Source organism: Crocuta crocuta, unplaced genomic scaffold (genome assembly GCF_008692635.1).
Source record: "Crocuta crocuta isolate KB4526 unplaced genomic scaffold, BGI_CrCroc_1.0 scaffold176, whole genome shotgun sequence".
NCBI classification, from domain to species: Eukaryota; Metazoa; Chordata; class Mammalia; order Carnivora; family Hyaenidae; genus Crocuta; species Crocuta crocuta.
Window position 1 is genome coordinate 6,310,320 of NW_027531905.1, and position 13,742 is coordinate 6,324,061.

Consider the following 13,742-nt stretch of genomic DNA (forward strand, 5'->3'; position numbering starts at 1 on the left):
CAGGTGAGCTGGGTGCTGGTCTGGCCGGCGACGCGCGTGCCCTGTGGCCAAACACTGCCCGGAGTGAGAGCAAACTACCAGCGCAGTGGGGCCGGCGCGAGTGTGCGTGCGTGTGTGTGCGTGTGTGCGAGAGAGCGAGCGCGGTGGGAGGGGGGGAACCAACTGCTTCACACTTTCAACACTGCACTGAAGAAGGGAGAGAGAGAGAGAGACTGGAGACGCACAGATCCCCCCCAAGATCTCCCAAAGCTATCGTCCCACAGATTATAAAACAGAACCCCAAAAATCGAAACAGAGGAAACGGACAGCGGTTGAACATGGACGAAGGAATTCCTCATTTGCAAGAGAGACAGTTACTGGAACATAGAGATTTTATAGGGTAAGGTGCACGCACCCTTGGGAATATCTCTCTAGGCTTCAGTTTGATTTTTTTTTTTTTTTCTTCTCCAGAAAGTGGTATGGAGCGGGCAAGGGCAGTGCCCCTCCCCGAACGGGTGCCTGATGCTGATTTCTGTTTTGCAGACTGGACTATTCCTCTTTGTATATGTGTAAACCCAAAAGGAGCATGAAGCGAGACGATAGCAAGGTAAGTGTAAGTTTCCGATGTTCCCCATAACCTGCCTGGATAGTTAATTAGGGCCATTGATTTCACGGCGAAGCTCTGCCCGCAAATATATTCCAGCCCTTGAGCTTCCCCAACTGTGAATTTTAAGTGGTTGGCTGGATACTCTCAGGGGGAGATTAAACATCATACCTGAATTCAAATTGCATTTCAGAACAGTCCAAAGGAAAAGCTTTCTCGGCAGAGTTTATCACATAATATGGGGGTCCTGGGGAGGGGGTATTGTTTTATCCAATAAATGTTTAGCTTATTGTTTTCTCTCTTCCATGATTGTCGTATATTAAGGATACCTACAAATTACCGCACAGATTAATAGAAAAGAAAAGAAGAGATCGAATTAATGAATGCATTGCTCAGCTGAAAGATTTACTGCCTGAACATCTGAAGTTGACAGTAAGATGCACATTTTCATTCTTTGCTGCTCTCCAAGGGCGTGTTAATAGCTCGGTACTACTCCCAGAGATACAAGAATAAATGTAAATATATGCCTTAGACTTGGGCTGTAGTGTAGAGTTTCCCACAAACTCAAGACTAGGTGCTCACAACTGAAGGCAAGAAATCATTTAGAACTCGTCTTCTGGAAGGCTCAAGAAGTATAGGAATAGTACTTCTTTCAAAGTGTTTGCTTAAGTTGCTGTGCTGAGTGGAGAGCCAATCAAGCCAGATGTGTGTTTTTAAGTAACCAAAGTGCCCCCTTCTTTTTTGCACCACTGCAGACTCTGGGGCATCTGGAGAAAGCCGTAGTATTGGAATTAACTTTGAAACACTTAAAAGCTTTAACAGCCTTAACCGAGCAGCAGCATCAGAAGATAATTGCTTTACAGAATGGTAAGTCAGTTCAGGGAGGCCAACCCACCCTGATGAAGCCGAGTAGCCCACAGAGGGGCAGTGTTAGGACTCTTCCCCCACCCCCTCCTGCTTCCTTGGGCCCCTGGGCGCGCACTCATTTGTTAAATTGCTTATACTTTCCCTTCCTTGGAAAGTGCCCATTTCCCGAAGCATCCTAGAGGCTTTCAGCAGAACTCGGATTTTTATTTAAAGTGGCGGCTGCGCTCTCCACTTCGGTTTCTCAGCTGGGAATAGAGCGCCCCCCTGCTCTCCACCCCTCCCCGGCAACCAGTGGATTATATCACCCGAATACAGAGGAAAAACCGAGATCACTTTAGTCAATGTAGGGCCCACGTGATAAGCAGATGTTTTAACGTCGGTATTTTTCTTCTTGCCTCCATTCCTCTGCCCCCACCCCCACCCCTTCCTCATCCTAGGGGAGCGATCTCTGAAGTCGCCCATTCAGTCCGACTTGGATGCGTTCCACTCGGGATTTCAAACATGCGCCAAAGAAGTCTTGCAATACCTCTCCCGGTTTGAGAGCTGGACGCCCAGGGAACAGCGGTGTGTCCAGCTGATCAACCACTTGCACGCCGTGGCCACCCAGTTCTTGCCCACCCCTCAGCTGTTGACTCAACAGGTTCCTCTGAGCAAAGGCGCTGGCGCGCCCCCGGCCGCCGCCCCCGCAGGGTCTGCGGCCGCCCCCTGCCTGGAGCGCGCGGGGCAGAAGCTTGAGCCCCACCCCCACTGCGNCGCCGCCGCTGCCGCCGCCGCCGCCGCCGCCTTCCCCTGCCTGTCCTCCGTGTTGTCGCCCCCTCCCGAGAAGGCCGGCGCCGCCGCCGCGACCCTCCTGCCGCACGAGGTGGCGCCCCCTGCGGCGCTGCACCCCCAGCACGCGCACGGCCGCACCCACCTGCCCTTCGCTGGCGCCCGCGAGCCCGGGAACCCGGAGAGCTCCGCTCAGGAAGACCCCTCGCAGCCAGGAAAGGAGGCCCCCTGAGTCCTCGCCGCGTTTCTTCCACAGGACGAGGGTTCGCGCGGCGTAATTCGATTAATAAGTTAAAACACCCTTACCGTTTTTAAGGGAGGAAGTGTAATAGATGCACGACAGGCTTTACAAACAGCAACACAGGTGTTTTGTGTACATTTGGAGTTCCTGTTTTGCTCATCCCTCGCCACCCCACCCTCCGCACACTAACATCCCTTTCTTCCCCCACCAGCTATCAAAGAACCTCTGCAGTATTGATACTTTCTTCTTTAAAGAATTTCCCCCCAAATAAGTTTTGCCTTCCTTTAGGCCACGTTCCATTATTTTTTTAAAATATAGAACCTAATTCTGGAGGAAGTGAGAAGGGTCTGCTGTGTGGGTGAGCTAATTGAACCAGGGGAGGAGCCAAGGTGGCCCAGGAGTTGACCTGAACTGCAGGCAGCTNCACAAACAGTGAGGACCTTTTAGAACTGAGTTTACTCTTCAGTATTTTATAACGTTCAGCTTTTTAAACGGTATATATTTTTCAAAGAGGAAGAAGTGAGGATGCACCCACTTGCGTTGCAACCTATTCTGAAGTGGTTTGAATGGTATCCCTTAGTACCTTGCTCTTGTTTAAAGAGACACGGAGTTGGGCCATTGTCAGAACTAAGTCAGGGAAGGAGATGCATGAGGAAGGCCAGAATCATTCTTCGTACATTTACTAGCACTTTATTGAAAAATTGACCGTGACTCAATTGACTTGTCTTAATTTCATATATATATATATATAGACACACACACACTCACACACACATGCACACTCACCCAGACGTGTATATATATGTGTGTGTATATGTGTGTGTGTGTGTATATATATATATTGCATCTATTTCCACCTTGCCATTATTTAATCCACCATGTTCCTAAGTTTTTATAATCTTGCTGTAAAAAAAAAAAAAGGAATGTGCACTGAACTTAAAAACAAAAAAGTCCAAAATGATTTATCCTATAGTCTTTCTGTTAAATAACAAAAGTGGAGGAAAGCATTAAACTGGTCAGTTTTGATTGGAAATGCTGTAAAGATGTGGATGAAGCCCTGTGTGGCCTTCCTATCTCCAAGTCTATGTATTTTCTGGAGACCAAACCAGATACCAGATAATCACAAAGAAAGCTTTTTTTAATAAGGCTTAAACCAAGACCTTGTCTAGATATTTTTAGTTTGTTGCCAAGGTAGCACTGTGAGAAATCTCACTTGAATGTTATGTAAGGGGTGAGACACAACAGTCTGACTATAAGTGAAGAAAATATCTGGGTCTTTTAGTCAGTTTGGTGCATTTGCTGCTGCTGTTGCTACTGTTTGCCTCAAACGCTGTGTTTAAACAACGTTAAACTCTTAGCCTACAAGGTGGCTCTTATGTACATAGTTGTTAATACATCCAATTAATGATGTCTGACATGCTATTTTTGTAGGGAGAAACTATGTGCTAATGATATTTTGAGTTAAAATATCTTTTGGGGAGGATTTGCTGAAAAGTTGCACTTTTGTTACAATGCTTATGCTTGGTACAAGCTTATGCTGTCTTAAATTATTAAAAAAAATAAATACTGTCTGCAAGAAACCAGCTGGTTTAGAAAGTTTTAGTATGTGAAGATAAACTAGAAATTATCTTTATATTCTAGTATTTTCAGCACTCCATAAATTCTATTACCTAAATATTACCACACTATTTTGTGATTTTAAAATTCTTACTAAGGAATAAAAACTTTAATATACGATATGAGATTGTCTAATAATTAAAAAGACATACTGCTCAATTAGTCTTAAGAGATCTACGAATGTACGGATGAAAGTCATTAACGTTCTAAGATAAAGAACTTTATTTGTCATTGGCTTGGTATCACACGTTTCCAATCTCTTGCAAGCCTCCAGGCTCTGCCTGTGACTGCCTACCTATTTCCAATGTATCTCAATGAAAAGTGCAAAAGAAAAACCTTCCAATCACTTGCGTGGTCTGTTGATGTTAGACCCAATTTGATATTGTTTTTATGATTGATAAATTTTTCACTTCTCATCTTGATACCAGATAGGCCTGGTATTTCTCCTTCACTGGGTCCAGTATAAATACACTGTCATGTAGGGAAGCTTAATTTCTCCATATATTTTTAGCTCTTTAACCTTTATAAAATAATTTTCCTGTGGAACTTAATCATAGAATTCAAGGAAGAGAAATAATTATCTTGAGGCTTGTCTCAAATTCATAACCAGATTTGTGACTTACTATAAACTGTGTGAAGGACTGCCAATTTTTAGTTTCAGTAATGTTGTTCACAAACCCCTTGATTTTAGAAAGGTGTCGAAAGAATAGTCAAAATTTAGGAGATGTAGAAAGAGTGCTCCCTCTGCTGACTTACGGCAACGAAACTACAAGTCCTAGAATGTGGAGTCAAAGGAATCTCAGAGATTAGTTTGTCCAGCCCCCTACATTTTAGAATCTGAGGGAAATGAAGCCCAGAGATATCATCTGTCCTCCTAAGATCAAACAGCTAGCTGGATGTAGCACAAGAAGCCTGAACAATTGTGTCCCCCCACTCAGTAAACTACCTCCCACTGGAAGTATCTTCAACCACATAAACTGAAATTGATTTCATTCATGAACCGTCATAAATAAACCACAAGAACAAAGGAAACAAAAATTACCATTAGAAAACGGGTGGGATTTTGGAACATCGTTATTTATCGGACTTTAGAAAAATATTGTCTAAGCCAGAATAATAGGATAAAGCAGCATTTTAAATATTTTGAGCCACATTTTAATATCCTATTGTAGTCATACTAGTTTCAGAACCAAAAAATGATCCAAAGGAAATCAGAGAACAGTAATAAAATGTTTTTGCATTTGTATAATTTTGGCATAATAGAGTAAAAATCCTTAGGGTTAAGCCAAATTTTATAGATCAGTTATTTAGTCCAAATGCCTATATACTTACATGGTAATATAAAGTTAGCGAGGACAGATTGCAAAGTAATATTGTCTATATGGCATCAAGTTATTTTGGTAATTGATTTATTTTATGAATTAAAATCCTGGAGTAATGACTCCAGTAATGATTTACCAAGGATGATCCTGTACCTGCAGTGTTCAAATTTTAGCCAAAGGAGGGCACTCGTGGGGATGAGCACTGGGTGTTATATGGAAACCAACTTGACAATAAGCTATTTAAAAAAGAAAAAGAAAAAGAAAGAAAAGAAATTTTAGCCAAAATGTTTTGTAGGATATGTAATTTTTCAGTCTAAGACAGATACAAATCTTGACTTAGGAATGCTTTTATACATATGGTATGTCACTTGATTTTATGTATATATGTATTTCTCAGCAAACCTGATATTTAATTGATAAGTGACCTTTCCTCCCACAAAGACCTAAGGCACTAGAAACTACATTTTAATAGCTATTTAAAGTATGACCGGAGTTTTAGTTCCTATCGTTGTGAAAACTATCTTTCATTTAGTTCATTGTTATTGGCCATGCAGGCCATAAGTTTGGTTATTACTCATCAACTGAGATTGGTTCAAAAGTATGTAAAAGAAGGCCCCAGCCAATTTCTGAATATGTCACAGGTCAATTGTGAACCTCTCCATGGAAGATGATTGCCAGTTGAGATCCTCAGAAGACAAGGCTTGGCAAACAGACTAAGGCTTTTTCCTTTGGATAGAAATGAGCAGGGGCCTCATGAACCAATTAAGGCCGTTATAATGCCAAAACCTGGCTGTACTCTTGTGATAATAGTATTTTGCTTCAACCTGAAGTTTTTCTTGTTAAACAAAAATGCTTAATCTATTGGACCTTCAGATCAATACTTATTTTCTATGTTGTTTTGCATAAGCTCAAAATGGATATACACTGCCTGCTAAAGTCCACTGTGAGTTCTAGTTTTTCATAGAATTTAATAGGAGATTGATGTGGAAAATTATCACATATTTCTTGTGGTTAGGTGAGATTTATATTAAAAAACATGTGCAGCATGTACTTAAAAACAGGCTCCTAGAAAGGAGTTGGCCATTTGTCTTAAAACTGGGTTTCTTTCCCTAGTTCGGTGATTACCATCTTGAAAACTCGAAACAAAGTAAAACTATACCTTTTTAAAAGTTGATGTTTTAAAATTCTGAATTTAGTGATGCCCATTTATTTGGCCTCAGGGAATGATACGTGCCCCATGAAACGATTCAGAAAACTGAAGCTTCTATGTTCGAGTTTATTCATTTATCTTTTTTCCTTAAATTGTTTTAGCGAAAAGCTTCCTAAAGTATATTACACAGGTCCTCTGTACTGCCTTACACATGTCTTAAAAATAAATACCCTATCCATAGTTAACCATTCTCGATAATGCAGGGTCACCATTATAAATACCACTTTCGCACTATGCATGTCGTCAGGGAAAAAATACTGCATCTGCACTAAATACTTTTTGAGTTCTTACATCTGCTTTTCATAGGTTTTTCAGTCTCTTTACTCACAATCAGGCTGCCAGTTGTCACTTCTTGATGCGTCAGAGTCTTTGCCTCTAACTCTTATCTAATTTGCTATCTCTGATTTACTGTGGCCTGGGAAACCATTTAACAAAAGCCACACCCATTTGAAACGTGTCTAAAATGAGAATAAATAGGCTCTAATGGAAGTACCTGAGGGTCACTCTTCTACATTGTGTGAGCTTATAGAATCAGTAACACGTTTCTCCCCCTAACCCTTCTTCCTGCATCTCTTTAACTTTTCACATGCTTGGCAACATTCCCTATCAGAACACTTAAGCAAAAGCCCTCAGATATTTTATATAGTTTTGATCACCTTATTACATAAAAAAGCAGCTTCCTAACAGCGTTATTCCACAGCTAACCACAAAATAATGAAATTTCCATGCCAGAAACAAATTCTTTTATCTGATGAACACTCCTTTCTCTCAGATTGTTAGGAATAGAGGACCAAGGGTCATTAGTAAAAACGGATTCAGCACTCTGATTCATGGCTGACCCTGGCCCTGCTTCTGCTGTGTAACCCGCCTCCATGTCTAGGTTTTAGAAATCTTGGGTAGCAGGTCCAGCAAAAACATTCTGGGGAACTGTCAGGGAGGTGTGTAGGCCCAGATGCTGCCTCTGACTTTAGACACAGCCATTGACAGCTTCTGGTAAGAGGTTTCAGATTCCCTACTGATTGCAACACACTCCTGATCTTGCTGAGGCTACAGACTGAACAAACAGTGGGCCTGGGGATGCAGGCATCTGGTTTGCCCCTGCTATACGTGAGGTGCTGCGATAGTGCGGGAGAACCAAAGAGTAATAATAATCTCTGAAGATCTCAAAGTCTAGTGGAAGTGACAGACCCAAACTAAAAGAGCTGAATGCAACATAGTAGGTGCTATGCAGAGGTGGTACAATACCAGGGAGTGAGGGCTGCTACCTTCATCTGAGTGAGAGAAGGCCTAGAGTAGCAGTAGCTGGGCTTCACAGAACGAACAGGTGTGAGAGTCCATGGGGCTCGCTCCAAGGAGAAGGTTCTGATATACTCTGGTCCTGTGCTGAGTACCAGGAGTTTAACTGGCTATATGTGACTAAAATCTGAGCAGGGATTTCCTGATTTCTTACTCTCTTTAGAACCTGGCTGCTGTACTCTCTCACCATCATCTCGTCTTGAGGACCTGAGCCATGAGCTCGGACTGAGTGGCCATAACGTTTCCTACTGCAAAGGCTAGCATCCATAGCATGATAATTTTTAGTGCAGCAGAGGGGGGGACACCTAGTATCTCACAAGCAGCTCTGTCTCACCTCAATCATTGATCTTTCTTACAGAAGAAACTAAGGGTGACTTCTTTCCCTTCAAATAAGAGCGTGATGATCCATGTTCTCCACTCAGCACGGGAGGAGGAAATGAGAGAGAGAGCAGTCCTTTAGGAAGCAAGGACTCCTAAGGTCTATTTTTCAAAACCTCCAGGAGGAAGCTGAGGCAAACAACTAGTCCAAGGTCACATAGCTCAGTAAGTAGCAGAATGAGGACTGGAACCAGATTTTTTGGTTCTGAGTCCACTGCTCTTTATGCTATTACCCTATGGCAACAATAACAAGGAGGGGACAATTTGACTTTTGCTCATGACACGAATGGAGCTAGTCCATGTGAGGGACTACCAGGTAGGAATATAGTTGTGGGTAGAGCAGGAAAGATGATCAGGTAGCGCCTTTCCAAAACATGGCATAGAGCATGCAATAACTGAAGACAGAGAAATTCTGGAGACACATAGTCAAGGCTCTGGTGGAACTGTAAAGATTCTCCATGAAAGAAGGGATCAAAGCAAACTACGAGTCTGGACAAAAGGAACATTTAGAATCGAGGAAGTAGGAAATAAGAAAAAAATATATTTAAAAAAAAAAAAAAAGGGGCGCCTGGGTGGCTTAGTCGGTTANTATGTATATTAAAAAAAAAAAGAATCGAGGAAGCACGAAAGAGGGCAATTTGCTACAGTTTTTACTTGGGGTATTTTTAGGATGTTGTAAACTTTAGCTACAATTTCAATCTGAAGTCTTTTACGTATTGCTATGCACATGTGTACACCTAGAATATGAAATGTTTCACAACTGAGGGACGAGTCTCCGCCACACAGCCCTGTAATAGACGTTGATTTCCTATGTGGCTTTACAGGTTCAGTACTGCGTTTAGAAAATTAGAGTCACAGGGGAACTCCAACCTGGATCCTGTTCCTGGAGACTTTCAGTTACTTTGGGTAATCACAGAATTCCTTCAGAATACCTTTTATAAGGATACTGGCTTCTCTTTCTATGATACCTTAAGCAACGCGTGGTTTTCGGGTATGATGTTGAACGGAACTCATCTGCACAGCTGTAATGTAGCTGCGTGATCTGCACGTGACCGTGACCCAACAGGTGAAGAAACCGAACCGTGTGCCCTCAGATCTGGAAAGCGATGTGGGCGCGATGAGGCGCCCGTTTCTGAGCTCTGTGTTTGAAACGTACTCCTTTAAACACTGGTAAGCCAACTCTGGCTCCTTAAACCTCCGTACGTGCGCTGCTCGGTGGAGAATTAAAGCGGGGAGGGCGGGGGAGAAATAATGTCCTCAGCCTTCGGTTCTTCAAGGAGCTCTAGGATTGGAAAGGGAGACGCATTCTTAGGTTGCCTAGCGATAAATCTGACGGTGATATCATTCTCCCGGAGGCCGGCCTCCCCTCCGGTCCCCTCCCGGCCGGGCTCCCTTCCCANCGCAGTCTTCCCTGCTGAGTCCGAGCGGGCTTGCCCTAGGTAGTCATTCCTCCCGAATTAAAGCTGACTCTGACTCCGGGCTCCTCGAACCGTTCTGACACAGCAGTTTCCGCGCAGCCCTTCTGGGCGCGGGTTAGAGGAAGGTCGACCGCCGCCCGGGGAGGGCAGGGCCTTGGGGCGGGGACTTCAAGCCCGAGCTGGCCGGGGGAAGTGACAGGTCGGAAGCGGGGGCGGCTGTGGGGGAGGGAGGTGGCTGACACACCCGGCGGCGCCGGGCCTGGGGCCACACCCCGTCCTGCCTTAGGTCCAGGGCCACGGCCCCGTGGAGAAACCCCAGACGGTCGGGGGGAGAGCTGGGCAAACCCGGACTCGATGAAGCGGGCTGGCGGAGGCGGTGGATCTTTCACTGGTCTCAGTTTTACAAATTGAATTCGCACTGATTAGGGGATTTAGTTCGTTGTGATAAAATACATTGGGACTTTCCCTGCAACGTTTAAAGTTAAAGGAAGTGATTTTCTGTCAGTAACGGATTCGCATGGTGCAGTAAAGTGAAGGAAATTAATATAGTCAGTGGCTGAAGGATGGATTTTGTTGTTACGTTAAAGAATATTTACAAGTCGATTCTCTCGGGGAAAAAAATGATCAAATCTCACACTCGCTTTTCGAAATGATCACGTTATTTTGATTTTTGTAAAACTTCTAGAAACATGCATGCTTGTAAATGATCTAATATGAGTAGTGTGGAGGAATTTGGAATTCGTATGCCCTTTAGATAACCGAGAATACCCAGCAGTGTAACAAAAGTAGGGAAGCACCATTACCTCTTGCAAATACGGTTTTGGTCTTGTGATGGAAAGCGATCGCCGGCGTTGCCAGTAATATTTGGACAGGTCAGGTGCCAGTATTTGCAAAGACATCATGGAGCGGTTGTGTACTGTCCCGAGGAAAGGGCACAGTGAGTGCCACCCTGGAGACGGACTGCTGTAAGCTAACAGACGTTCATAAAGCACCAGAGGAATTCATTGTTGTTTGCCTTTTAATGATATGTGTGAATAATGTCCTGGACAGCTTAGTTATTAATCATGTCCTCCAAGTTGAAAAAGCAAAGATAGACTTCAAATGCGCCCTCAACAAGTTTATACTGAGGGCTTACTATGTGCCAGGCAGTGGGGATACAGCAGTGATCCATACTGACAAATTCATCACCCATCCTAGTGCTCAAAGCTTGTAATAAAGCCCACAAGTTCCCAGGCACTTGCCAATCAATTATTATTGTGACAGCCAGTGAGCAATATCCCTCTGCACTGGATTCTTTTTCATTTGGCACTTGCCAGGTGAAAGGACTATGTCTTCTGTCTCATCAGTGCCCATGTCCTTCCTCCTGTTTCACTTCCCCTTCCCCCCACCCGCTTGGATCCATACTTGTATAGTCTTCTAAGAGAGTAAGTTTGATCCTTACCCAGAATATTTGTTCTTGCTCATCCATCTGCCTTCAACACTCAGCCCCAGATGTCTGGATAGCTAATTCCAACGCCCCAATCCTCACCGTTTTATAGATCTCTGCTCAAATGCCACTTCTTGAGAGAGGCCCTACCTGAGCAGCCCAAAGGCAATATATAAAATACCAGTTCCCCCATCATTGTTTATTTTTACTCTACTTTTTTTTTTCATAGCAAGTATCACCCCTGACATAGTATGTGTGCATACTGATATGTATGTCTATGTAACACACACACACACACACACACACTTTGTTTATTGCTTGTGTGTCTCATTAGAATGAACAGGGACTTTGTTTTCTTCATCCCTGTTTGTCCGTTGCCAAGAATGGTACCTGGCAGGAAATAGGTAACTATTTGCCTTTTATAAACAAACATGTATCAATTCTCAATAAATATTTGCTGGATGAATGAATGAACATCTCTGGCAAGCACTTTAGCTTGACTGTCTCACCAAAGACCATAGCACAGGCCCTCTCAAAGAGTCCTTTTTCCATATTATGAATCCATTTCCTCAGCACTTACTAAGCACCTGCTATGTTCCAGGTACTGTGTGCTATGGAGATGTCAGCAAGGAGTTAAGGGCAGTTAACATCCTATACTTGCAAATGGGAAAAGACTCAGAGAGGTTTGGAAGCTGGTTGGATTTTGTCGTCACGACAAAATGGTAAGATATGGCATTAAAGCATTAAGGTATGGTATTAAGGCATTAATTGAGTTCCCCTAACAATTAATATCAATTTCCTCTTATTCTAAATGACTGCAACTTATTATGTTAACCAATGATTTACTTAACTGAAATACCTTCTTTGAAATTGAAATATATATATATATATATATATATTCTGGTAATATATATATATTCTGGTATAAACAAATATATATATATATATTCTGGTAACTTTCCCATCTCCTGAGTCAAAGAGAACAGGCTACAATAGCCCTGTAGTAGAAGGAGTAAGTTTCACAGCAGGTTGTATCTCAGCTCTCAGATGGCTCCTCAGATGTGAAGACCCATGTGAGAGCCTCTGAATTCCACCCATGATGGAATACACGACACATGGGACCGGGGCTTGACGATCCCAGATGCTTTAGCTCTTCACTGACCGTGCCAGGTGTGGTAACCTTTGTTCCTGGTGAATGAGTGTCATCAAGGCAAGAGCCAGTTATCATCTATTTATCAGTGTATGCTCAGCACCAAGCACAATACCTGGCACACAGTGAGCACTCAATAAATGGCTGTTGAAATCCAAATCCTCCCCTCCGTTCCCACAACCACTGTCCTGCTTCCCAGCTTTATCATCTCTCACCTGCATTATTGCAAGTCTTCTCCGTGGCCTTTGTCCAGTCTTCCTTTCCCCATGCACTGGCCTCACTGCCTGGAAATCGTATACCAGGGACTCCCCACCGCAGGAAACGGGCATGAGCTTCCCTTCTGGTTTCACCCCTGTTTATTCGACACCCTCCTGTTTCCCCCAACCAGAAATGGGCATCTAATGCCTTAGCTGCACTGAACTACCGCAGGTCCCCAAATACGCTTTCTACTCTCAGATGTTTGTCTGAGTGGAATAAATAGCTTTTATTTGGAGGCCTCCTACTCATGCTTCAACACACAGCTCAAATTAAATCTCCTCTGTGAAAACTTCCAAAACTACGGTAGTCAAAACTTAACCTCATCCACTCCTTTGCTTCCTGTTCTCTTAGCCCTTTCTTTAAATCTCCACTTGGGTGTTTAAAATCTTATCTTACAGACGTGTGTGTGTGCAAGAAATGATGTATGTTCTATCATTAGTTGAAACTTCAAGCCACCTCCCCAAAGGCTCATGCCTGCTTTCTGTGGTGGGGAGTCCCTGGTGTACGATTTCCGGTCACTGTGAGCTCCCCTACGCCTCCCCGCTTCAGGATTTTACAAGGACCTGGGACACCATGCCTACAGAGGAGGAACCCTTTATTCTCAGCCTGTCCCAGATAACTGTCAGTGCCCACGCCTGCTGCTTGGAATCCCTAGCCTCTCGGTTTCTTCCTGGGTAGGAATCTTGGCCAAGGCTGGGTGATGCCACACCTCAGGGGCATTGGGCCCCCATTCTCCTCTGTCTTTGCCACACCAGGGAAACAGCAGACCTGTGACCCCACAGGCCTTAACGCTTCTGCCTCTACTTCTTCCTCCTAACATGCCTCCAACTTGAGAGAGGATTCTAGGGACAGGCAGCTAACCTACATTAGTCGTGTTGGCTAAGTGTAAGGCCCTAGGGAACCGTAGGGACCCCAGGGAATTGGAGATTGTAACCCCTTTAAAGACGTAAACGTTACTCAGCTCCAACGAATTGTTACCAGATGAAAATGCAGCCTAGCATTGCCAGGTCATCTGGTTTTTCCAGGAGAGGCTGAAATCTACATTTTAAGGTAAAATCTACTTTCAAATGTTTCCAACTATTTAAAAAAAACAACAACTTTAAAACACTATTCCTTACAAATGAGGCATACCTGTAAAAGTATTAGTCTGGAGGAGGTCACTTCAAGAGCTCTACATTAGAAGCCTGGCAGGAGGTTTTCCTTCAAGC

General features: G+C 43.6%; 2 protein-coding genes across 9 annotated transcripts in view; one reads left to right on the plus strand and one right to left on the minus strand.

Annotated features, from left to right (window-relative positions):
• SSPN (sarcospan) overlaps positions 1-2,662 on the minus strand; it is a 113,730-nt gene extending 111,068 nt beyond the window's left edge. For 6 of the 8 annotated variants that reach the window (XR_013337642.1, XR_013337643.1, XM_077774474.1 and 3 more), the window contains exon 1: positions 2,525-2,662. The gene's annotated coding sequence lies outside the window, so the exon portion shown is untranslated. Of the gene's footprint in view, positions 1-2,363; positions 2,464-2,524 lie in introns of those variants that run through there. The other 2 variants (XM_077774473.1, XM_077774472.1) reach the window with 1 other exon arrangement.
• On the plus strand, positions 63-2,463 carry BHLHE41 (basic helix-loop-helix family member e41). Its single transcript, XM_077774477.1, has 5 exons — positions 63-379; positions 523-586; positions 908-1,015; positions 1,339-1,450; positions 1,888-2,463. The coding sequence occupies exons 1-5, from the start codon at positions 318-320 to the stop codon at positions 2,448-2,450; spliced, it is 909 nt and encodes a 302-aa protein (XP_077630603.1). The 5' UTR covers positions 63-317; the 3' UTR covers positions 2,451-2,463.
• Positions 2,663-13,742: the final 11,080 nt, after the last annotated feature.